The 27,430-nt window shown below is 43.7% G+C and overlaps 1 protein-coding gene across 5 annotated transcripts in view; it reads right to left on the reverse strand.

Annotated features, from left to right (window-relative positions):
- PDE5A (phosphodiesterase 5A) overlaps positions 1–17,554 on the reverse strand; it is a 93,254-nt gene extending 75,700 nt beyond the window's left edge. For 3 of the 5 annotated variants that reach the window (XM_063136134.1, XM_063136133.1, XM_063136137.1), the window contains exon 1: positions 17,343–17,554. In XM_063136134.1, coding sequence (XP_062992204.1) covers positions 17,343–17,452 — 110 coding nt within the window. In that variant the 5' untranslated portion in view covers positions 17,453–17,554. Of the gene's footprint in view, positions 1–13,298; positions 13,559–13,677; positions 13,844–17,342 lie in introns of those variants that run through there. The other 2 variants (XM_063136135.1, XM_063136136.1) reach the window with 2 other exon arrangements.
- Between the last annotated feature and the right edge of the window lie 9,876 nt (positions 17,555–27,430).

The following is a 27,430-nucleotide window of genomic DNA, read 5'->3' on the forward strand; positions in this document are numbered from 1 at the left end:
AATGTAGCAAATATCAGTACAATATGGGCCTGTTCAGAAAACACACTAAGCCATGGTTAGGCCACTAACTCAATTGCAGCAAATACTTAGTGAGTGTGTTTAAACTGTGGTTATGTAGCCACCACAGTTAGGAATGGTTCACACGACTTGCTAAGTCATGGTTTACATGACACGCTAAGCCATAACGTTTAGCTCAAAATGCTTAACCACCGTGGCTTAGCATGTCATCTGAACAGGGACTATAACACAGAACGACACTGGGCCAGGCCTATTACAGGAGAGTTGTACTAGAATTCCAACCAGATACACCACTGAAAATGTTTAGGATCTGTGTATCCTCATTCTGGTCACAATTTAGGAAGCTAAGTGTATGACCCCACACGTCCTGAGGCTTTCTGATCTCCCCTTCTTTTTCCAAATAGCCTCCTACACACAATCCATGAGTTCATTAAATACTTGACCTGGTGGAATGCACTACATGCGTTATAGAGTAGATTGTGTCTGATAATGGCCTAATCTATACAAATCAGGATATTGCACTATGAAAGTGATATGAAAGTGGCATATGTTATGTGTCAATGGGCCCCAACAGTTGTCAGTACACTTCAATACCGATATAAAGCAGTTGTGTGGCTCCTGCCTTTTATATTCCACTTTCATAGTGCAATATCCTACTTGGTGTAGATTAGGCCAATGTCCACAGATGAGCTCAAAAAGGAAGCAAAGAAAGTTTCTGTTTCAGACAGTTGTAATCTTGCATTTATTCCTTGGACGTTATATTTTAAATGCAAAGGCCTCTGGCTGATGCAAATAAAGGACTCTGAATCTCCCGTTTAATTTAAAACAACATTAAGAATAAGGACACACCTAAGAAGACTGATTTAAACAGATCCAATGTCCAATCAGTGTTACCCATGCTGGCTGTGGTTGCTGGAAGATGCAGTCTAACACATCTGGAGGGCACCAGGTTGGGGAAGGCTGTTTTTCTACAGGATTGTTGAACAACTTAATTCTCAGCTGTTGCAAGCGTTATTTTTAAATAAGGCAAATGGTGTGATCTGTTTGTTAAAGTGGGAATACCAAAAAAGTGCCCTCATGCTAGCTTGTTATTATTGGCTACTTAACAAGTTAACTTGTACTGTTTAACTTCCAGCTATCTAGAATACAAGAATAGTAGTCAAGCCCTATAAGGGATTTCTCATTGTTAATATAGAAAGGAGCACGGTAAAACCACAGGGATATGAAGGTCAAGATTGAAAACAAAATACTGATTTATTTAGTCTGCTATTTTTGTTGCCTCCAGATCCCATGCTCAAAATATCAGAAGAGCAAAACAAGACTTCATAGTGGTCCTATAGAAGTGAACTCAAATATTTCCGTGAGGGAATGACAGATTATGAAACTGGGGAAGTTTATTTATTTGATGTTGTGACCTTCCTTTCTATAAAAAAAATGGCACTCCAGGCAGTTTATGACCATAAATAAAATGATTAAAATAACAATAAAACAAATTCACTAAACACAATTAAAAAAACAAAAAATAACAGAATAAAAATGGCATCCAAACAACAACAAAAAACCTGCTTACATGCCAAAGGACTGCTTAAACACAAAGATCTTTGTCTGCCAGCAGAAGGTCAGCAAAGAGGGAGTGAATCTAGCCTCCCTTGGCAGGGGGTTCCACAGCCTAGGAGCAGCCACCAAGAAGGCCCTTTTTTTGCATCAACATGCCTCTGAAGACAGCAGTCTCGAAAGAAAGGTCTCTCTCAAAGATCTTAAGAACCAGGCAGTGGGGAAAGTGTTCCTTCAGGTAGCTTGGTCCTAAACTGTATAAGCCTTTATAGGTCATAACCAACACTATGAATTCTACTTGAAAACAGATTGGTAGCCAGTGAAGCTGTTGCAACAAGGGAGTCATGTGCTCCCGTTAACCAGCCACAGCATTCTGGCCACAGCATTCTGGACCAGCTGAAATTCCTGAACAGTTTTTGAAGGTAGTCCCACATAGAGCACATTACAGTAGTCTAAATGGAATATAAATAAGGCATGCATGACCATATCCAGATCTGGTATCTTTAGGAACAGATGCAGTTGGCACACTAGCCTCAGCTGTGCAAATGCACTCCTGGCCACTGGTGAAACCTGGGCATCCAGGTTCAAGTGAGAGTCCAGGAGTACACCCAAACGGTGAACCTGAGTCTTCAGGGGTAGTATAATCCCATCCAGCACAGGATCTGCCTTTTGACTAAAAACGAACACCTTCTCTGGATTAAGCTTCAATTTGTTTGCCCTCATCCAGTCCATTACCTACATCAGGCACTGATTTAGAACCAGAACAGTTTGTTTGGATTTGGGTTTAAATGGAAAGGGGAAATAAGACTTGCATGTTGTAAGCATACTGGTGGTACCAAACCCCAAAACTATGGAAATCTCTCTCAGCGGTTTCATGTATATGTTAAATCGTGGGGGGAATTAGATGGAACCCTTAGGGACACCACAGAGCAATGACTACGGCGTTGAACACAAATCCCCCAGCACTACCTTCTGAGATCACCTCTCCAAGAAGGAACAGAGCCTCTGCCTTCCCATTTTGACTCGTTGGTTTGTTTCAACAGTGACCCTCTAGCCCTGTTCATATATTGCATTTAGGGTGGCCAGGTGTCCAACTTTACAGTAGACAGTCCTCTCTTTCAAAGGCTATCAAAGGATACTTCTTTATTTGAAGACATGCTCTATTTTAAGGGCTCTCCATTCCATGCCCAGTTTAAACATGAGCAACTAACTACACTACTAATAAAACAATTTAAAAGGCAAATTATTTCTGCAACGCACAAAGCATACAAAAATTCTGCTCACAGCAGAGAGTTACCCTTTGCGTCATGCTCTTTTGTCACACCAAAAACCTCCTGCCTTTTGTTTCTCCTGTAAGCATACATAGAACTCTACCCAAAATGTACACATTGAGCCTAGTATGAGTTAATCCACCTTCCCCAACCGGGTGCCATCCAGATGTATTGAAGATGTAATTCCCATCATCCATGGCTATGTTGGATGTTGGGAGTTGTAGTCTAAATATCTGGAAGCACCAGGTTGAGAGGTTGGGGAAGCTGATAATATTAAAAGATGCACATTCATAGAAGCAAAACAAGCACCAACTACATGGTTTGCACACACAAACATTCAGCCCTAGATCCTGAACTTACTTGGAGAAAAATAAGATTCTGTTGATTATAGTTTATCAGAAATGCAAAAGCAAGAACCTGCTGCGAAACCTGTCAACAGGATTCCATATGCTTCTGTTGCATAATCATTTCATTCATTTCATTTCATTTATTATATTTTATACCACCCCATAGCTGAAGCTCTCTGGACTGTTTACAAAACAAAACAAAAAACATTAAAATACATTATATAAAGTATAAAAACCTTTCACATAAGGTCATAAAATAGCACAAAAACAGCATATACTTATAATTATTTAAAGCGATCAGCCAGAGACAATCCGGGACTAATCTTACACAGCAAAGACTTACACAGCAAAAAAAAGAAAAAAGAAAAAAGTGGTAGTTCTTTAGAACTGGCCTTCCTCTTTTACATCTTCCAAAGATATATATATATATATATATATATTTGCTCCTTGATCATATGCATTTATTTCAGACCCAAGGTTTATAGCAGGAAGAAGAGTATTATATTACATAGCAATTATGGGGTCACGGCCTGCTAAAACACTTGGTACAGAAACTGATTAGAGCTCTTGAGACGGCAGAAGATAGAATGAAGCCAAGGATTCAATTTTTTTTCAGAGCCTGCAATAAAATGATCACTTCTACGACACAGTTTTAGGCCTAATCTACACCAAGCAGGATATATAAAAGGCAGGAGCCACACCAAGCAGGATATAGCACTATGAAAGCGGTATATGGTATGTGTCAATGGACCCCAACAGTTGTTATCAGTGTACTTCAATACCATTCCTGCCTTTTATATACCGCCTTCATAGTGCAATATCCTGCTTGGTGTAGATTAGCCCCCAGACTCTTGCTTATTTTACAAACTGTTTATGCACATGCTCATACAGAGGATGCAGCATTGGTCCTTGGTCATATTGAACTTAAATTCAAATCTCCATTTCAGCTGTGGCTCATCATGGGCAAGTCACTGTCCCTCAACCTAACCTACCTCAGAGATAGGGGAGAGAAAAAAACCCTCAACTTCTCAGTTCTTTGGTGGAAACGAAGGATAGAAATGTATCAAATATTAAATTTCTCACATGGAAGTAATTTTGTGTAGGAAATGTGAATTCCCCCATCTGTTTGTCATATGCGACAAAAACACATGTCCGTGCAATAGGAAACCACTGTCAATTATGACTTCCTGTTGGGCATACAAAACTGATGCTGACATTTTTCATGTGTGTGGTGAACCATACATGGGGTTTAGCAGCAGTTCCCTAAATAGAGGACAGTTCTGGGCAGGAAATGTATCTCCCTTCATGAAACTGCTCATATTGAGATCTTAAAATTGCATTTTCAAGTTCAAACAACAAAGAACAAGAGTTGGTAAAACAGGGCCTCTCTAGAACCAATTAATTCTGCACTTTTCTATTCCTGATAGTTGCAAAGAAAAGTTTGAAACCATTATGGAAGTGTGACAAAAGGCTCAAACTTAAAAACACTTTTAAATGTCATCAACACAGTAATGTCTTGTACACAAACAAGTTCTATCTGCCCATCAGAACACTCCCAGAACATTGGATTGCACTGTATATGTATGTTATACTTCAAAATCTCATGGTTTTTATATTCATCTAATGTTTTGCGAGAGATAAACTTGTGTTTATGTGAATGGGGAATATCTACTCATGAGAGTAAGATGCAATCTGGGGGGACGAGACCCTGAAGGGTGGGGTGGTGCAGGGGAGGCACACTTGCCCCCTGTTGTAGACCCCGGTACAAGAAGCTGTGCAAGAGAGGGGAAGCGTGTACTCCCCCTTCGCAGTCCCAAAACAACATAAAATGCAGATCCCAGATAAAGACAGCCAAAATATTTTCTGTCCCAGCAGCATATCTGAGACACCTGTCCGCTGGAAGGAATGAGCTGTTTTCACTGCAGAAATGAACTTCCTTGGATATTAATGGAGTTCCTACACAATGCTGAATGTCTATTTTACAAGGTAAGATGAGAAAACATTAATGACTGGCAGAACTCATAAAGAGAAATGGTTTCCATACATCACTTCAACTGGATAATCTTTAGGTACTACCTTTGCATCCTCCCAATAAGACTCTACCTAGTATGCCAATTTAGAGGTGGAAAACGGAAGTAAAAAAACCTCTAAGAGTGCAATCTAATGCATGTTTAGATAGAAAAAAGTCCAACAACTCTTACCATTTCCCAGACAGCCATGTTGGTTGGAGCTTGCTGAGGAGGACTTTTTTTTCTGGCTAAACATACATAGGATTGCACCCTAAGTGATTGTTTAACCCTGGCTGAGTAAGGGTTTCCCTGGCCAACGGCATTGAAACCCAAGTCCATACCAGTCCATTATGGGTGACAGGGTCACAAACTTCCAGGAACACCTCCAGCTCAGGTTATATTGACTTGGAGGTCCAGGTTTACTCTGTTGCACAGCCTGCATATCTCAGTGCACTTTGTACAAAACAAGCACACCAACCAACCCCTGCCTAGTAGTTGTGCCAAAGAAATATACATGTCAAAACAGTTCCTTTCTTACATCCTGAGATGCTAAAAAGCAATAAAATAGATCCAAAGAAAACTCCATTTGTGGTGTAATTCTTGTGAAGTTACATCATCATCATCATCACATGCCATTTTTGGTTTAATTTGTTTTTAGCTGTGTATATTTACTGTTTTTTAGTATATGCTTTTATCTGTACGCCATCCTGAGATCTTATTGATATAGGGCGGGATATAAATGTTTTAAATAAATAAATAATTTTTCCTCTAGCAAGGAACTCTGTGGCCCCATTCAGAAGACACCTTAAACCATGGCTTTAACCATGGTGGTTAAGCCAGAAAGTCGGGCTGTGTTCAGTAGACACCTTAAACCATGGCTTTAACCATGGTGAATAAAGCAAAAGCTTTACTTACCATGGTTAAAGCCATGGTTTAAGGTGTCTTCTGAACATGGCCTGGCTTTCCCACCATGGTTAAAGCCATGGTTTAAGGTGTCTTCTGAATGGGCCCAATGTGGCTTACACAGTCCTCCTCCTGTCCATTTTATTCTCACAACAGCCCTATGAGGTAGGTTAGGGTGTCAGTCAGCAACTGTCCCAAATTCACCCAGTGAGCTTCATGGCCAAGTGGGGATTAGAACCCAGAACTCACGAGTCCTAGCCCAATCACTAAACCACCCTGTCTCTCATTAATTCAAATATGCAATACAGTAGCGATAGGCCATATGTTGCCCATGGGCTCCAATGCACCCCTGGATACTTTTCTTGATGCCTGTTAAGGTGCACTACCCTTCCCACTTTTTTTAATATAAAAAAATCAATACACTTTCTTACCGTCCATTGGAGTTGCTGTGAAATAGATTTCTGTTGGTACTGAAAACTGTGGGTTCAAAGCAGACCCCCCACATCTGCCTTCTATCCAGTCCTTTTGGCAGCCATTTTTGGTGATGTTCAGGATAGTTTCTCAAATTGTCAAATGTGCCCACCACATAAAATCATTGTTTACTATCACAAGATGTAGTGATGGCCACCAACTTGGACGCATTAAAAGGGAATTGTACAAATTCACAGAGCATAAGTCTATCAATGGCTACTAGTCATAATGGCTATACATTACCTACATTATCAGACATAGGGAACAGGAACTGAGCTCATGGGCTGCTTTTGGGAACAAAACGTTGGACTATATCGGCCTTTGTTCTGATCCAGAACAGCTCTTCTTACGCTCTGTGATAGCAGGAGCAGGCAATCTGTGGTCCTCCTGATGTTGCTGAACTGCAAACCCCATCGTCCCTGACCATTGGCTATGCCAGCAAAGTCTCATGGGATTTGCAGTCCACAAAAATATATGTTCTTATACCGGGCAGTATCCAATGTGACACAAAATCATGTTGCACTAGTGCAAGAGACCTGTAGTGCAACGTCAACAGTGTTAGCTGGAACAGTGGGATTCCCTGGAAAATCTGCCACGGCAGCTAACACTATTGGCGTTGTGCTAGATGTCCTTTACATGAGTGCAATGTAATTGACGTTAGCGGCCTTGACACACAGGATACTTCCCATAGCTTTTAAAAAAGAAAAATATGATTCAAAGAAAAAAAAAGTTCTTACGGTTTTCATAATATAAAGTAATTGTTCCATAAGCTTACTGAATACTTTTTAAAATGTTTGGCATGGTTCTTCCCAGTCTTTATGTGCATGGAATTAGTTATACAACCAGCAAAAGGGTTTTTTGGTTTTGGTTTTAAAGCCCAAACCCCAACAATTGGCTGATCAATAAGAAGGAAGGCCCGTGGAGGGCTAAATCCAGTCTGCTACTGAGCACAGCTGACTGGGCTTTTTCTTTTTCTTTTTTAACAACACTGTGCATACACAACCCCTTCTGGACATGTAGAGGCTGAGAAGGATCATGCCTCCTATGTTTATACAGTCTGAATTTCAGTACAACTCTGATATAAATATGACGCAGGCGCTCTTTCTTTGGGAGAAAGGAGTTAAATGTATTACAGTATAAACTGTAATGACATCCATGTACAAAACTCAACACAGCAGCTCAGAACTGCAGACATTTTCCCACCCCAGGCTCAAGATGTAATTTGAAGACCACACTAAGGGGATTCTAATGTTATAATCTAAAGCTGCAACTCCACCTCATATCTGGAGTCAGTCCCAATGAATACAATTAAAACAACCCACGAGTAAACATGCATAGGATCAGGCTAATGAGATCTCAATGAGATCACTTCAAGCTGTCATGTAGATAAACAGATTGAACCAGCTTTCCTATAGAAGTACAAACAAGAATAGCATATTGTGAGGTTAAGTACTCAGAAATGCTTAGGAGTGCAATCTTATGCATCTCTAGTCAGAAGTATTTCCCACGGAGCTCAAAGGGACTTACTGACTCTGTTCAAACGACATGCTAAGCCACAGTGGTTAAACATTTTGAGCTAAACATTATGGTTTAGCGGCCCCATTCACCTTATACCATGGCAATTAAGCCAGAAAGCAGGGCTGTGTTCAGAAGATACCTTAAACCACGGCTTTAACCATGGTGAATAAAGCAGTTCACTCCAGAATCCAATATAAACTTCTCCTGCTGACCTTCAAAGCTCTTCACGGTCTAGCTCCTGCCTATCTCTCCTCTCTCATCTCACACTATCGCCCCGCTCGTGCTCTCCGCTCCTCTGATGCTATGCTTCTCGCCTGCCCTAGGACCTCCACTTCCCTTACTCGGCTTCGTCCTTTTTCTTCTGCTGCCCCTTACGCCTGGAACGCTCTTCCAGAACACTTGAGAACTACAAACTCAATCACTGCTTTTAAAACTCAGCTAAAAACTTTTCTTTTCCCTATAGCCTTCAAATATTGAGTTTGTTCTGACTCTATACTGTTAGCTTCTCCCTACCCGGTGCCTGTTTACACTTCCCTGTGCCTGTTTGCATTCTCCTTCCCTCTTTATTGTTTACTACAACTTATTAGATTGTAAGCCTATGCGGCAGGGTCTTTCTATTTACTGTGTTATCTGTACAGCACCATGTACATTGATGGTGCTATATAAATAAATAAATAATAATAATAATAATAATAATAATAATAATAATAATTCACTGTGGTTAAAGCCATGGTTTAAGGTGTCTTCTGAACACAAGCCATCTTTCTGGCTTAAACACCGTGTTAAAGCCATAGTTTAAGGTGTCTTCTGAATGGGCCCAGCATGTCGTGTGAACCATTCCTTACCATGGTGGCTACATAACCACGGTTTAAACACACTATCAATTTGCTGGAAAAGAGTTAGTGGCCTAACCATAGCTAGTATATGCTCTGAACAGGCCCACTCCTACATAAGTGCATACAGGATACTTACTTCAGAATAAGCCCCATTGGAGAAAGTGGAATTTCCTTCTAAATAAACTGGCATAGGATTGGGCTTCACAATATATTTATGTATTCATAAACAAACTATTGTTATGATGTATTTAACCTTGAGTAACTACCATCCCCTGGTACAGCACTCACAATTACTAACATGTAACTAAGCCTAAAAAGTGTAACTGAAACAAACACACAATGTGACTTCACCATCAAGTTAGTTCCCCACCCTCACTCCACATCCCAAAAGAGATGAAGAGATCTGGTGATCTCGAAAGTTTGCACACCTTTGGTGATCTTTTGACTGGCCTAATAAAGATATTACACTAATATGGATATTGGAATCTTTCTTATGATCAACACATCTATCTCTGCTTTCTTCTTTAATTTGAGATTGCAAGCTTCTTATGTCCTTCATCACCATTCTCCTCCTCCTCCTCCTCATAAATTTATTTGCATGCTGCTTTTCCTTAGTAGAACCATACTCAAAGGGGCTGGCAACAATATCAAGAAAATTTACACAACAGAATAGCATCATTTCCAATTATGTTCCCATTGTTAAATGTAACAATGTTTAAACAATCATACCCATAAAAAAATCTCACAGTAATAAAAATACAGTAGAATTAAACAATCCAATGGTAATTATACTAAGGTCAAACAAAGGAGAAATAAACACATCAAAACACCAAAAATAACCACAGGGACAGCAATGTTTATAGCTGGAATCAGTCAGTCAAGGCTTCACCCTGCCAGGCCAGGAATAATAAGGCAGAGAGAAGCAGGAACCAGGTCTTGCAAGACTCACAGCTAGATGGTCTCTAGGCCATCACATAAGTTCTCTTGTCCTTCATAAAATGCCATGGATGCGGATGGTTCTATGTAATTTATAAACAAAAACAAAGTGGGATTGTTCCACCATTAAACATGAACTGAACCCAAGCAGCAGGGTGATAAAAAGCAGGACCTTTCTTGCCTTTTCAGTGTGTGGTTTCCATAAAGTGTGGACTCTGGTTCCCATCAGTGATGGGATAGAACCATGGGTAGATGTTATTATGTTAACATGGGATTATTTAAGTAACCCGCATGCAATCTGCTGTATGTGGCAGGCACTAATATGTTACCATGAAATTCCAATTTCCTTGCAGTTAAAAAACTTGACTTTTTGCAGAACTAATTGTATCCTTCTGTGTTGATAGAGAGGAGAACAGTGGAGAAGGGGCCAGTTATGCTGAGACTTTTACATCCATTCCCTTAAATAAAATGACTATTGCATGCCCAAGGAGAACACTGTGGAAAACCAGCCTTTTTGAGTTTCCATTTTTAAATTATTATTATTATTTATTGCATTTCTATACCGCCCAATAGCCGAAGTTCTCTGGGCGGTTTACACTTCCCTATACTACCTGCTTATTTGGCTTCCAACATGTACAAACCCTTACAGGTATAAGCAGAATATGAAACTGTTTTTGTAACCACATAAACTGAAAAAAATGAAGTCCTGAAGGTGAAATTGGCTGTACTGTATTGTCCCTTAACACATAATCCTATATGTCTACTCAGAAGTCCCATTGAATGCAATGGGCTTACTCCCAGGTAAGCAGATATAGGATTGCAACCAAAATGTACTTGCCCAGTATCTCATCCAAAGAAGACATTAACCAAATTGTTATAATTAATAATTAAGCTTGTTGCTATCAGAATATGTGGACAAATTCTGCCTCATATAAACCATCTATCCAGTTAATCAACTTTGAATTCTGAAGTGCACAAATCTAACATGTTTATCCCAAGCTGCTGAGTATTCCTGGGACATTTGAGTATCTTACTAGGACAGCTTTGACCCTGTGCTATATCAATGCATTGGTTAGAATATTCCACCCAATTGCTCCATGGTAGCACCATGACTTCAATATGAAAACATTACCAAATGCATAAATTTATAAAACAAATTTTAAAGACTCAGGCCATAGCTAGACCTAAGGTTTATTCCTGGATCATCCAGGGGTCAAACCTGTTCATCTAGGTGACACACAGGGGATCCAGTGCTCAGGCAGGGGTGAACCCTGGATGATCCCAGGATAAACCTTAGGTCTAGCTATGGCCTCAGTTTCTGTCAAATTTAAAGTGTTTTTTTAAATGCCAATCTCATGGTATAGCATTATAAGGAAGTTTCCAAAAAAGTCGAAACCAGGAGACATCAAGTGATGTCATAATACCACATTGCATTCTTTATCTAACCTTCACCCTTCTGCAAACTTTTATCACCAATACAAAATGATTCCCAGCATAAAAAATGACTGTGCATCCATACCCATGGGTTAAAGAAAGAAATTCAACACAGTCCTAATTATTAATATGAATAGGTTTCTGCATTTGTTCATAACTGCTTTCAGTTTCTAAGGCTGCAATCCTAAACACACTAAGAGAGAAGCCCTACTGAACATGGTAGACTTGCTTCTAGGTACATGTGCATAAAATTGAGCTTCACTGTTGTAATCCCATGCATTGTTACATTACATTAAGCCTCCCTGAACTCAGAAGGGCTTTACTTCCAGGGAAACATGCAGACGATGGGCCTATAAAGGAAGTGTGTTTGCCTAATAAACTGTTATGTGTCAAAACTAGTTCAGATGGTACTTCCCTGTCACCCCCCACCCAAAAAAAGCTGTCTAAGAATGTCAGTATTATGCATAGCTAAACAAAAGTATAATCAGCCCGTAAAGGACTCACCACTGCATTACGCATCAGGAGTCCTCTATACATAAAACATACACAATTGGTATTACATATGTTCGTACATAAAATATGAGTTGTAGTATTACGACATAATACTGTACTGTAATTAATACATGTAAAATATATAACTTATATTAAACTATTATTGTTACAGCTGTCAACAGAGTATTATTAGTTGATTAATCATCTGCCTTTCAGCCAGTTCACCAACTAGGAAAATAAATTTAAATACATTCAAATATTACCAAAACCTCATTTTAAAATACTGGAGGGACTGAAAGATAAATTAAAATGTAATGACGTTCCTCTATTTATTTATTTTGGGGGGAAAGGCCATTTTTAATGCTATCTTTTTCATTCCTTGACAGCGACAAACCACAATTGAAACAAACCAAGAGTGTAATCCTATGCATGTCTACTCAGATGCAAGCCCCATTGAGTTTAATGGGACTTACTTCTATGTAAGTCTGTATAGGATTGCCGCTTAAGGAATAGATGTTTCCTTAGTGCCTCTCAGACTCAGTGATAAAAATTGCCCCCACAGATTAATCAACTAAACATACACCAATCAAAGTTTTCTGACCTAATTATTATACATAAGCAAATAATAATCATACAGAATACCCAGCAGTATTTGGCATGCAATCACCACTGTGACCATCCAAACATATGCATAAATCATACAGTATGCATACATAATGTATCTGGGTACATTCTACGTTAACTGAAATCAAAGGCAAAAAATACCCTATTTGTTTTAATGAGCGCAGACTGCAAACATAATTATTCATATTGTGTACTAAAGTATTGCAGACCACAGAACCTAAAGTACACAGCAGTATTATGCACATAACTACATAAAATTTGCACAAGCATTCTCAAAACTCATGCCAAATATTCCGTTAGTTTTTTAGATGCCACACCACTAGCCTGAGGAATAGTTTGAGTGGGGTGGTTTTTTGCATTTTTAAAGGTAAACGTTCTTACACAAAGCACCAGCATTTTCCAAAACAGGTGTACCCCCTTTCCATTCCCCCCTTTCGCAGCGGCTACGACCCCGACCCCCAACTCCAATCCGAAACACATTCGGTGGGAGTAAGTTCCGCTGAAGCCAGCGTCTGTTACACCGCCCTGCCGTGAGGCTGCATTTCAACTGTTAAGGATTTGACTGAGATTTAAGAAACCCAAACGGCGCGCAGGAATGCAGGCGGCGGAGCGCGCCTCCAAACAAGGGAAAAGTTTGCACATCAGGTACAACGGCGCCTACGCTGGCATGTAAGGTTTTATTTTAAAGTCCCCAGTTTGATTTCGTTTTGGAGAAGGAAAGAGAGAACCTGCATACTCCACCCCCCCTTTTTTCTTTTTTTTCTTTTTGAGAAGGGAACAGCAGGAGGAGGCGGGAAAAGCCCATGCTAGCCACAGATGGACCCGGGGAAGGCGGTGACCCGCGCAACCTGCGAGTCAATAATTAATGGGAGCCTCTCGTCTTACCGCACCATCCCATGCGGAGAGGCGCAGCCGCGTCCAACTCATTCAAACCCCATCCATCGCCCGTTAAGTGATCTGGGAAGCGGGGAGAGCGTCCAGCAGCAGCAGGAGCAGATGGCGACGCCGCCGGAGAGAGCAGCAGAGCGGGAGAAGGGAGGGAGGCCGGCGAACGACCCCGGAGGCGCTCCAAAGGTACTACTCCGGGCGGCCGGGAGGCGTCTTTTCCGCCAGATCGCTCGCTCCCTTTGCATCCCCGCCGTCGCCGCTTTGTTTATAAGGAAACTATTCAAAATGGAAACTTGATTCCACTTCTAAAAATAGATGGAGCCCCGCGGGCTGAGGAGCGAATCCCCCAACGTGAAAGGAGGAGGAGGAGAAATACCTCGTTTTCTGGTCTCCAAAAGGCAGCATGTCAAACAAGAGATGAGACGATCCAGGCAAGCTTCTTTGATCTCCACATCAAATCTTTGCAGGGCAACATCCCATTTCTCTTCCCCCACCAAAAACCCCACCCTCGGAGGAGAGATTACCAGGGAGGTGGGGGAAACTTCTTGCCCTGGCTGCCTCGAAACGCGTGTAGCGCGGCGCTGCCCTCTGGCGGGGAAGAAGCGGCCGCGCCTCGTTCGCAGAGGGCTCCCCCGCCTAACCCGCAGCATCAGAGCGGAGCTGCAAACTTCAGGTCGGCGAGTCGTGGGGATCGCCCGCAACGCGGGACGCCTCTCTCGTTGCTTCCCTGCCATCGCTTGGTGGCCAAATGAGGCAGCGCCATTTCCCCCTGGGTCCTAAACCGACACGGACACTTCGCCCCACCCCACTCTGCCCCCATTCAGAAGACACTTTAAACCCCGGCTTTAACCACAGTGAATAAGGCTTTTTTGCCTTTGTCACCATAGTTAAAGCCATGGTTTAAGGTAGCTTCTGAACAGGGCCAATATTTCTTTTTTTATGGATGCAATCCTATGCATGTTTCTCCAGAAAAAAAGTCCTACAACTTATAGGACTTTTTCCTGGAGAAACATGCATAGGTTTGCGCCCTAAGAACACGAAGTCCAGCTTATTCCAACTTCCTGTTTCCCTCAGTCAGTAGCCAGGCATCGTGATTCTGGGAAGGCCACAAGCAAAGTATGAAAGTTCTGGCTCTTCCTTGCTGAATTCCTGACTCCTCCAGCAACTGTGTTCAATGCTATGCTGCCTCGAATACAGCCGTTCAATTTCACTTTTATGGCTATTCGCCAAAGATTTGCTGCACTGATCCTCATTGGATCTACCTTGCCTTGCTGCACAAGGCAATATTGCATTGACAAGCTCTCCTCCCTCTCTTTTAATGCCCCTCTTGATTCATAAAACCTGGAACTTAGCGGGTTATCTGAAGGTCATCTATTCCACCCCCAGCACTGAAGTGTTTCCTGGCAAACTTCCCACAAGAGAAGCACAGCCATTCCATCCAATCCTTCTTTACACTCAACAGAAATTTATCTCTCGTCATGCAGTAAAAATCCCCCCCTCCCTGAAACCTCTTCCTTTCCCTTTATTCTCCTCCCCCTTGGTTGCAACGTGCAAAGCACTCCAGGCAGACAAATGGTTGTCAAAATCATTGTGATTGGGATGTCCTAAAATAACGCCCTTTATGGGGCTGTAGTTACAAAAACATTCATTAACTCATACACACAATGCAGAGGTAATACTTCAAATAAAAGCCAGACGGTATAAGGCTCATTAGAACTTAGGTTAGTTCTACACTACTGCTTTATAGCAATATTGAATGCATTGATAACTGTCGGGGCACATTGCACATTCCATATACTATTTTCATAGTGTTATTTCCTGCTTTTTATTCCACATTATCCCGAACACAGCAACAAATGTCATTATGTGTCCTACCAGGTATAAGAGTTCCATTATACCTACTCCCCCACCCCCCGATATACATCTGCAATTTCCACCTCCATTTCATTAGTGTGTCAAATGCTGGTCACTTCCATGTGCATGCATTGTTGCACTATTTCACCTTGTTTACCATTTCACCTGCGCCGGCTCATGCTTCCTGGTATTGTCTCCCCATCCTGCCCCTTCTTCTTTCCCCTCCAGTTCATTGGTTCTTGTGGTTGATGAACATTCTGATGGATGTGGGCGCCTCCCCCCACCCCACTCTGGTTTTGTTGTCTAAAGTTTAGCGATTTAGCGTTTCATCGGCTGGGCACCTCGTACAGTGGGGGTGGGTGGGGAGTTGAAACAGGTGGATGATAGAGCAATGAGAGTTAGACCGACTCAGCGCGCTGGAGAACTGCCCCCGCCCTCCTCTTTCATCAGCAAGACCGCCCTTCAACGCACACACCCCCAAGAAGGGACATTCTGCAACATAGTGTGAGGATGGCAATACGTAGGGACAGAAAGGCAGTTTTATCCCATGTGGCGGAAAAAAACTGCACTTTCACCGCCCCAGGAAAAACACAGAAAATGGAGGGGAAGAGGCGAGATGATTGCAGGACAGGGACAATGACGTGTGAGGATCGTGGGTCAAAACAGTAAACAAGGCATGATGAAAGTGCAATAAAACGCTAGTGTGATGGGTCCATAAATCCGCAAGAGGGATATAGTATTACCATGATGGGATCATAATGATTTGACGCAACATGTAGATCTGGCCTTAGAAGCTGAAGAGCAAACAGTCACTCTGTGAGTCGTGCTGACTGCAAAAGCAGATTTGCACATCTGCTCCATGCCACTTTCCTGGAAATTCAATACGATTCCCTCCCAACTTCTGAAGAACGCACACCACTGTTGCCTGATCCACCTTTAGCCAAGAAAGCTGACACAAGAGTAAGCTGAACCAACTGAGGCCGTAGCTAGACCTAAGGTTCGGCAATTGGGTGGTATAAAAATGCAATAAATAATAATAATAATAATAATAATAATAATAATAATAATGTTTATCCCAGGGTTGTCCTGGGGTCAAACTTGTTCATCTAAGTGCCACACAGGGCATCCAGCGTTCAGGCAGGGACAAACCCGGGATGATCCTGGGATAAACCTTAGGTCTAGCTACAGCCTGAGTTAAACGGGTCTTGCTCCAAACAAAAGTGCAAACCAAAACTTTTTCCTTTCCCACCTTTTTACTCAGAAATAAGTTCCTCTGATTTCACTTGGTGGGGCTTACTGCCATGTAAGTGTGCAAGATCTACACTCCCATGCACATAGGCTGGGAAGTCCGTCCTGCGTATGACCCTCATGGGATGCTCATGCTTAAATGGGCAGGAGAACAAGCGTGGGGGCTACGAACATTTTCACAAAAGCTGAACCCAACTGTTTAAAGCAGCTTCCTCTGCCCACCGGCGCCCTCCAAATATTTAGAACCACAAGTCCCACCACAAGTCTGATGATCACTGTAGTCGAAAACAGCACGAGGGCACTGGGTTCTGGGGGGGGGGAGGGATTTTTTGGAGTAGTAGGCATTAATAGGGAGATTCTGAACAAGCACGCTCCATCCAAGGTGCAATGTTATTTCGAGCGCGCACAGGTAGTAAGTAGCCACGGTTAGTCCTACTTAGAGTAGACCCATTGAAATGAATGGGACTTAAGTTAGCTGTGACTACGTTAAGCCCCATTCACTTTACTGAGTTTATTCTAAGTTGGACTAACCTGGGATACTACCCAGGAAGTCCGGGCTCCCCGCAGATCCGAACGGTTCTGCGGGTGGGTGGGGAGCCTCCTGCAAGGCTCGCGGAGCGGAGTCTCTGAGCGAGGCGCTGAAGCGAAAGGTCGCGCTCCGTCCCCGCCGCCAAAGAAGAGGGAAGCTGGGCAGGCGAGCAATGCCAGGCGACGGCATGGCTCGGACCGCAGAGACATCATTTGCATGGGGAGCTTCGGGCACCGACACAGAGCGGCTGTTTGTTGGTCGCTTTCCGTGTTGCAGCAGCCATCGCTCGCTTCGGCTTGGTCTACAGGGGAAAGGGGGGAAACGCACGTCCCCCCACCCCGCCTCCCGCCGCCCCACCCCCGCCGCCGCTGGGACGCAGGAAGATGCGCTCCCCTCGCCGCGCCTCTTACCGTGTCGCTTTCCTAACAAAGTAAGAGCGGGTAAAGTCCCCGTGATCATCCAGCCAGGCTTCCACCGCTTCCTCCCGCGGCGGCTGCTGGGGGCGGCAGCCGCCTTCCATGATCTGATCGCCCGCGTGCTCTTCCTTTGCCCCCGGTGACAGGAGCGGCGGCGGCGGCAAGAGCAACAACCTCCCCGCCTGGCCACGGCTGCTGCTGCTGCTCTGCCTCTCCTCCTTGTTTGTTGTTGATCTCACCTCCTGACCCGAAACCCCCCACGCCCTCCCGATCTAGGCGATCCCCCGTCCGACACGCCTGGGGCGCGCTCTGGCGCCGGACCTAGCCAGCTCCACCCCCTAGAGCCCTGCCTATGTCCTGCTCCTGGGGCTCCCAGGTGCCTGCCCGCGGTGGCCGGCGGAGAGCCAGCTCCACGCCTCCTCCGCCGTGAGCCTGGCTTGCTGGGATCCAGCCCCCAACGTGCAATCTGGCCAGCTCCACCCGCTGTAGCTCCCCCAGTGAGGCGCTGCTGTTGCTGCTGCTGCTGCCCGCAAAAGTCCGCGCGGCGCGGCGCCTGCAGGCAGCGGGGCGAAGCTCTCCTTGCGCCTTTCTTCCGAAGACCTTCGTCGTCGCCTCTTGGCCTCCTGTCTCACGTGCCACAGCGATCGCGTGTCACCCTCACCCGCGTCAAGGAAGATCGCGTTAAGAGGAAGTAGGGTTCAGACGTTGATCTCCACGGTCTTCCTGGTGGTGGTGCGGGCAGGCTTTGGGAACCTAGTTCTGGTAGTTTTCTACACGTGTGAACGCGTAAGATAGGAAACGGAATGTGTGGGTACAGTCTGAGCAGGCCAGTGTCAGTATTGCATTCACATTACAGAAGTGAAAAGGGGGGGGGGGAAGAGGGAGGCCTTTTATTATCAAAAAGTGTACCTAGGTGAGGCTCAGGTCACATTGTGCACAGCGGTGAATGCTGCTAATAAGTAAGGAGGAAATAATGCACATTTTAGCTGGTTTATGTTTTATAAATGAATTATGGATGCAGAAAATGCAATACCTGATTTTAAGCTTCACCTGTAAAAAAATATTTCTGAATCATAGGAATCAGAGGTGAGAGGAACCCCAAAGGTATCTAATCTAGGGGTGGGAAACCATAGGCCCAGGGGCCAAATCCACCCTTTACGGGGCCCAAGACAGCCACGCCCCCTTCCCTCAGTGCCACCCTTTCCACCTCTAACCAGTCATTTGGTGGTTTCCTAGCTTTTGTGCAGCCTTCTTCCATTCTGAAAGGTTGAAATGCCTCGCTAAAGCGAAGTCGCTGGCGGTAAGAGCTTTCAGCTACAATATGCTGGGGTTATGTTTTGTTTCGTTTTTGTTTGTTTTTTGCAGTTTTGGCCCCGCTACTCTTGCCTTTGGACCTGCCCCCTTTGCCTTCATCCCGGCCCACTGGAATCCTTCCCCCCCACCCCCCGGCTGATTTCTCCAAAATTGAATTTGGCCCCTGGACACCTTCCTTGATGGTGCCCAGCAAGGTGCCTAACCCTAGCCCTCCCACTTAAAAAATAAAATTAACACATTTTGTTAATGTTTTGTTAATATAATTAACACATGGGGTTGCTGTGAAATGGACTGGTACTGAGAACGGAAGGTTCAAAGAGGTTGCTTGGTGTGTTGGGACTCAGATCCCACCTTTGCCTTGTCCAGGCCAAGTCTTTTACCCAAGTTACTAGTCTTTTGCCAAGCCTCCCATGGCAGCCATTTTGCGGTGGTGCACAGGACAGTTGCTCAAATTGCCATGACAAGGTCGCCTATCCCTGTTCTAGTCCAGTCTCATACCAATGCAGGAAATCTGATACCACACTACAGCACACCTGATAGGTGTAAAAAAACCTCTAACAAAAGAGAGTGCCATCTTTCAAGGTGTCAAATAGCTCATCCTGGCCAGGATGTTCTTCCTAATAATATTTAGATGAAATCCCCTTTCTTGTAATTTGAATCCATTGGTTCAGCCCCTACTTTCTGGAGTGACAGAAAATCAATGTGCTCTAACATCAGATCTTTAAGAGCATAGGAAGAACCATGCTGGGTCAGACCAAGTGTCCATCTAGTCCAGCATTCTGTTCACACAGTTGCTAACCAGTTATTGACTGGGAACCCGCAAGCAGGACATGAGTGTAGCAGTACCCTCCTGCAAATTTTCCATAGCAACTGGTATACTCCCTCTGTTACTATAGGTAGCATATAGCTATCAGGACTAGTTGCCTTTTCCAGGAATGTATCTAACCCCCTTTTAAAGCCATCCAAATTGGTGGCCATTGCTACATCTTGTGGAAGCAAATTCCATTGTCTGACTATGTGCTGTGTGAAGAAATACTTCCTTTTATCTGACCAGAATCTCCCACCAATCGGCTTCATGGAATGACCCCAGGTTCCAATATTATGAGAGAGGAAGAAAAAGTCTCCTTATTCACATTCTCCACACTATGCATACTTTTGTTGTTGTTGTTTATTCATTCAGTCTTTTCCGACTCTTCGTGACTTCATGGACCAGCCCACGCCAGAGCTTTCTGTCGGCCGTTGCCACCCCCAGCTCCCCCAAGGTCAAGTCTGTCACCTCCAGAATATCATCCATCCATCTTGCCCTTGGTCGGCCCCTCTTCCTTTTGCCTTCCACTTTCCCTAGCATTAGCCTCTTCTCCAGGGTATCCTGTCTTCTCATTATGTGGCCAAAGTACTTCAGTTTTGCCTTTAATACCATTCCCTCAAGTGAGCAGTCTGGCTTTATTTCCTGGAGTATGGACTGGTTTGATCATCTTGCAGTCCAAGGCACTCTCAGAATTTTCCTCCAACACCACAGTTCAAAAGCATCTATCTTCCTTCGCTCAGCTTTCCTTATGGTTCAGCTCTCGCAGCCATAGGCTACTATGGGGAATACCATTGCTTTAACTATACGGACCTTTGTTGTCAGTGTGATGTCTCTGCTCTTAACTATTTTATCGAGATTTGTCATTGCTCTCCTCTCTAGAAGTAAATGTCTTCTGATTTCCTGGCTGCAGTCAGCGTCTGCAGTAATCTTTGCGCCCAGAAATACAAAGTCTGTCACTGCCTCCACATTTTCTCCCTCTATTTGCCAGTTATCAATCAAGCTGGTTGCCATAATCTTGGTTTTTTTGAGGTTTAACTGCAACCCATACTTTTGTACATCTCTATTATGTCTCCCCTTGAAGAAGGCTATCATAATGTTCTCTTGTCCATGCTAAGCAGACCCAACTATGTCAGCCTTTCTTCATAGGACATGGTGAACAGGTATAGCTCAATGATAGATCACATACAGTGCATACCAATGGTCCCATGTTCAATCTCTGGTAGTGCACACCAATGGTCCCATGTTCAATCTCTGGCACCTCTAGCTAGGACTAGGGCAGATTTCTGCCCGTCAGTGAAATTCAGGATCAAACCTGTGTCAGCCTTGGAAGAACTATTTACATGATTTGAGTCCTGGAATACATGTAGTAATAACAATTAACCCTGCAAACAATTGTGCAAGGACTAGATAAGCAAGAGAGGCAAGGTAGCACTTAGGGCATAGAAAGGAATGTGCAAAGAGAAGAGAAAAGGGTAGGTCATGGCTCTGACACACGAAAGGCTCCATAATAACCGACGAAGCAGTGGAGAGAGGTGAGCATCCAAAGTAGACACACCAAGAAATGTAGGCAGAATGTTGTCATTATGAATGGTCTGCCTCTTCTAGTATGGGATGGCTTGTAGCACGGTTAGTGATTGCACAGATGTCTAAGAAAAATGATGGAAAGGAATTAGCCACCAACATCAAGGTGAGCATTTGGAATTTGTTTCAAGCTTTGTTCAGTGTCAGAGTGACATAGCAGTTGTGTGTTGGGGTAGGGAGGGTGGGGAATCCTTTCATATTCACTTCTGGTATCACCAGACCACATTGCAAAAGACCTGGCTTTGTTGACTTAGCCAAGGAAGTCTGAATGGCTGTATTCAGCAGCCACAGAGTGATGAGTGGTTTCCTCCACAGTGGCTCTAAGTTCTGCATCCTTCATTTCTGGCCGGACAGAGAAGCTATAGCCAGAGAGAGAGCAAAAGTGGGAAGTGGCCCTTTTACATAGCTAAAATCAGTCCACCATATATTTTGTAATTACGCAGAGTAGCTATCCCAAGAATAAAGGCTGAGCTAAATGTGTAAACCAGGACCTATGGATCATTAGTGATTGAATGCCAAGTGCTAAGCTGAGGCGGGGGAGGTGTTTTTTTTCTCACTAGGGTGATTTCTCTGAGGCAGCAGCACAGTAAACACACCAAGTTTCTATTCCACCTCAATTCTTTTTAAGTTCTTCTGTAGGGTTCTGCAATCCTCGAGTTACTTCAGCTTATCAGTAGTAGCTGGACAAAGCAGCTGGGCTAACTCTGGGTAAAGCTTTTGGATTGTTCAAATTATTTTACAGAGGAGGAGTAAGAATTTTTTAAAAAAACAGAAACAGAAGAGCAAGGTTTAATTTGCTCTGAGTCAGAGCCCAGAACTAGTTCTCAAAGCCAGGGCTGTCAAGGGACATTTGGGTAATAGGAAATGGAAAAGTGCCTCTGAGAATGTGCAAAGTGCATTTCCTTCATCATTTAATAACCATTGCCCACCCAAGATCAGCTTGAGCCCTGTTACCTCTCCTCACGCCCATACCCCCATTCAGAAATCCGTCATTTGATAAGAGCCAGACATCTCTATCTGGTGTTAGAAGAAAAATTGTAAGCCAGAAATGTAAACACATATGGAGATTTCCAAGCTGTCCAGTTAGTATCTAGTTCTTGGTGGTCATATTGTTGTTATTGCCAGTTCTGAAAATATTGGTAACAAATATTTACCAGGATGAATTTTGCAATGAAAATATTTTAGTGGAACAGAATCACAGGGCAATGAAGTAGTCCTGCCAGCTCTAAGAAGTGCACAACAAACAGGATATGAAGACGACAACGCAAGCAAGCCTATCCTAGACTCCGCAATGCATGCATTCAAGGGGACCGCTGCGGCTAACACCTGCCTTAGGCCTCCCTTTAAACCATTTCTCCCAGCATTCCAATACCTGGGTACCACCATTTAAATTTCCCACAATGCCCTGATGTAGTGGTGCTCTGGTGGAGCCATCATTTAAATTTCCAGAATGGTCCAAAGCAATGCTACACATGTGGGCATTGTGAGAAATTGTAATGGTGGTTCGATCAGAGAGCTGCCGCTACCTGTTGCTGTCACCAGGTAAGCCTTCCAGGGGGACCCACCCAAAGTACCTCAGCAGCAGTACTTTGCCAATGACCCCCACACCCCTCATAGCTGGAGCTGGCCCTTACTACAAGGTCACAGTGGGTCTAGAACCAGAGGGATGTGTGTGACCATAATGGACTGGTCAAGGGATGTTACTAACCAGCTAGACCAGGAAAGAAGGTGGTTGAAGAGCAATTTTTAGGTCAGAAGAGCTCATGTAATAAGGGTTGGCACAATAAGAGGTTTGTTAATCTGAGCAGGAAGGAGCATGCTGGGAAGTTGGTCTAAAAATTTGTTAGATTAATACACTAGTGAATTATTCAAAACAGGAAGTGATCAGTATTATTATATAACCCTGAGCATCTCCAAGTATAAGGAATTTGAGAATTGACATAATAACAAATTGGCTCTCCCCCCCCCCCAATATTTATCACTAAAGATGCTGAGCACTGACAGGAAGTCCTTTGGGGTGGGGTTTCCTCTACCAACAGAGGAGCATGCTGGGAAATTGGGATCCAATACATTAAGAATGCTTCCTGTGCAAAGTTGTAGAAAAATGAAAGGAAAACAGCACTGGTGCTATTGTGCTACTAAGGTTTAGCTCAGTATGACTTGTGCTGGAGACGTTCCCAGTGCCTCTGCCCTTTGTTCCTGAAACCAGCTTAATCTGGAACTATTTCAAACCATATGAAATAGTGCCCTAATAGTGCCAGCAGGAAATGTAACAGAAACCCACAAAACGAGCTGATAATTCAGAGACTTGTGAAGAATCTTTTTGAGATTATCTGGGGCTGAAAATTTGTTAGATTAATAGTCTAGTGAAGTATTCCAAACAGGAAGTGATCAGTAATAACATCATTTATGGCAAGCAGAACACGTGCACATGAAACAAAGCTCAAAGGGGCAGAGTCCATAGAAGAGCAAAGCAAAAGGGAAGTTGCTTAGCAGCTGCGTTTGTAGTTCAAAGAGATATGAATGAACACTGGCATATGAAGCCTCTGGGCCCAGCAACGGACTAGAAACCAGGCTGCAGTTTGCTGTGGGCTTCTGGTAACCCTGAGCATCTCCAAATATAAGGAATTTAAGAACTGACATCACCAAAAATTGGCTCCTCCCCCCCCCCCCCCAATATTTATCACTAAAGATGCTGAGGGCAGGAAGTGCTTAGGAGCAGGATTTCCTCTACCAACAATGACAATGAGCATCATCAGACAAGCGTTTTATCGCATGCGCATTACTGCCCACTCATGTTTTTTTGGCAGGTCCTTTTGATGATGCGGTCCGCCTCCCATGCTACTCCTGCTCCTTCTGGTCTTCTTTCTGGCACAAATAAGACCCTGGTAAATCATATATATATATACATATATACATATTTGGAAGAAAAATGTGCTGGCATTTCCTGCTGTATGCGGGAAAATTGGTGCGGAAAAACGGCCACTGAATGGGCCACGTGGTCGTTGCTGCTCCCTGTGTGAAGGAAGAGGAAGTATCGTGGGACAGAAGTGGGGGGAAAGCGACAGCAAGGAAACCGAATTCTCCCTGCCTCCCATCTGATGATGCTCATTGTAATAATGGGGAAATCCCATGAGTTTCCCAAACGTTTGGTGCCTAATAAAGATTGAGGACCATATTCAGATCATTGGTGGAGAGTGCCAACTGGGTTTAGAGGAAATTTCTGAAAAATATAGGAATGAAGGAAACTTGAGCATGCCCTAATTATATCCCTTTTAATCCTAATCATTATTCAGTATCACGTTCAGTCCCATTGGTGAAAGATGAAGAGGGGAGGGGAAAGAAACAGGACTCGTCCAAAATAGCAATAAAAATTAAAGCTGCTTGCTGTGCTTTGCTGAGTTGCTACACCAGTGAGTAGGAGGTTGCTTCTGGCACTTCTCCAGGACAAAGGGCTGAAGATAAGTTGCTTGATTCCTTTTATTTCATAGTGGAGGGATTTTCAGATCAAAGTACAGAGAGAGTGAGAGATTTCTTTGAGTTTCTCAGGACAGTTATAAGTTTTGCAGTGCTGAGTAAGCAAATGAAGTAATAAAAGCAAGCTTCTGCAGACCTTGGCTACAAAGAGCTGTGCATTTAGCTTCAGGTAGACCTTGGAAATATGCTATGGTGGGCCATATGGTGTCCCATCACCAGAAAAGTGGAAATGCACTACTCAAAAAGAAGGCAAAAGAGGATATAGATTTGCATATGCTGATTTCTATGCATAGATGCAAATTTAGAAATAATGACTATAATTTTAATAGAAACACAATAAATCTCACCATAGTAGGGGAGCATATAAGAACATAAGAAGTGTCATGCTGGATCATTATTATTATTATTATTATTATTATTATTATTATTATTATTATTTATTTATTTATATAGCACCATCAATGTACATGGTGCTGTACAGACCAAGGGTCCATCTAGTCCAGCACTTTGTTCACACAGTGGCCACCAAGCTGTTGGCCAGGGACCAACAAAGCAGGACATGGAGCAACAGCACCCTCCCACCCATGTTCCCCAGCAACTGTTGCACACAGGCTTTCTGCCTCTGATACTGGAGGTAGACATCAGGGCTAGTAGCCATTGAGAGCCTTCTCCAGGAATTTATCCAACCCGCTTTTAAAGCTATCCAAATTCGTGGCCATCACTACATCTTATGGTAGTGAATTCCATAGTTTAGCTATGCGCTGTCTGAAGAAGTACTTCCTTTATTTGTCCTGAATTTTCCACCAATCAGCTTCAAGGGACCCAGGGTTCTAGTATTATGGGAGAGGGAGAAAATGTCTCCCTTTCCACATTCTCCACACAATGAATTATTTTGTACACCTTATCAGTTTTCCAAGCTGTTGTAACCTTCTCTCATAGGGGAGATGCTCCAGCCCCTTGATAATTTTAGATGCCCTTGTGGCGCAGAGCGGTAAAGCAGCAGTTTCTGCAGCTGAAACTCTCCCCACTGCCTGAGTTCGATCCCAGCGGAAGCTGGTTTCAGGCAGCCAGATCAGGTCGACTCAGCCTTCCATCCTCCCGAGGTCGGTAAAATGAGTACCCAGCTAGCTGGGGGAAAGGTAATAACAGCCGGGGAAGGCAACAGCAAACCACCCCGCTATAAGGCGTGCCAAGAAAACGTCAGCGAAAGCTGGCGTCCCTCCAAGAGTCAGTAATGACTCAGTGCTTGCAGGAGAGGTTCCTTTCCTTTCCTTTCTGCACTGAGTGACCTGTATGCCTTGCTCAGTCTGCTGTCCAGGTGCTGTTCATGGGCAACTTCAAAGCCAAGCTCTTTCTTCTGGTGGTTCTTTATCCTTAAACCAGTCTGGGACTAAATATCCCTCTGCAACTGTTTGTCAAATTCCCTGATGTTCCCATGGGTCCAAAATGAGTGGGGATCTTTGGTCTGACCTGTTATGGCCGCATCCTCAACATGGTTGCTAGAGTAGAAATGCCACACTCCTGGCTCAGCACTCCACATGTGTCCTGATGCATAGCCTGTCCAAGTGAGCTTAGCTATGGGGAATCTCTTTGGGCACAGGCAGAGCAGTCTCCTGTATTCAAGTGAAGTGAATATGAAGCTGTAAGCTCAGGGGTGCACAACCTGTAGGCTGCAGACAGCCCCTTGCTGCTTCCAGTCCAGACCACGGACCCACATCCTGCCCAGAGTTTCCTTGCCAGCATTAGCAACAAAAACCCTTCCCTTCCCTCTGATCTCTCCTGAGATTGTAGGTAAGGTCCTAGCTGGTGGGTGCGCCTTCTGTTTTTTCACTCCAGCTCCCACAACAACAAAAGGAAACCATTCAATCAAGTTATCTAAATAATGGATGCTCTGCTTTTTCTTTTTTTAGCTATTCTGATTAATAAGAACAATCAATGGGAGGAGGTGAAATTGGAGTTGATTGTGTGTCCATTTATATGAAACAAGGAGGCCTTTAAGGGACTAGTCAGCCATATGGAATGAAGACTGTTTTCATAGAAATCATCAGGCAGAGAAGCTGCTGCCATAAGTCTGGGAATAAAGCGGGTAGCTTTGAACTTGTTGTGCTGGACACTGGAAGGGGATGTTTGGCAGTAGCAGCCTGCTGTGTTCTGACTATGAGCTCTTTGGTCTCTGTGGCATTGATTTTGCCTGGGTCTAGCAATGTCTATGCTTGCTGTTCCCACCCTGCCATTTATTCGCAACGTGGAGTTTTTGCTTTTTTGTTTTTACAAAGTATCCTGGGCCTCCATTGCTCTCTCCACTAGGAAACTGACTTTACAGAGGCTGTCCTGAAGTTCCCTCTGATCAGGTAAGGTTCTTTATGTTTGCTTCTTTACCAGCCAAAATATTGGTAAAAAAGCAAGCATAGCTGTGCAGTTGAGGACTAAAAATGAAGGGAGCAGATTGTACTAGCATTACTTTCCATTCAGACAGAGAGCTTCATCCCATTTCCTTCGAATTATCCCCTACAGCACTAAGCTGTTATCTTTTTGTTGCTACCGGGCGGCTAGATCCTTTGCATACCAGGAAATGGGTTTAAGGGGAGAAATGTAAAAAAATCATTAAAAAATCAATGGATGACCCAATCCGATTCAAATTTGGTATGCTTAAAGCTCTCCTTAATATCTATTAGAGCAGAGACACCACACTGACAACAAAGGTCCGCATAGTTAAAGCAATGGTATTCCCCGTAGTAACCTATGGCTGCAAGAGCTGGACCATAAGGAAAGCTGAGCGAAGGAAGATAGATGCTTTTGAACTGTGGTGTTGGAGGAAAATTCTGAGAGTGCCTTGGACCGCAAGAAGATCAAACCAGTCCATACTCCAGGAAATCAAGCCAGACTGCTCACTTGAGGGAAT

The sequence above is a fragment of the Elgaria multicarinata genome, chromosome 10 (genome assembly GCF_023053635.1).
Source record: "Elgaria multicarinata webbii isolate HBS135686 ecotype San Diego chromosome 10, rElgMul1.1.pri, whole genome shotgun sequence".
NCBI lineage: Eukaryota > Metazoa > Chordata > Lepidosauria > Squamata > Anguidae > Elgaria > Elgaria multicarinata.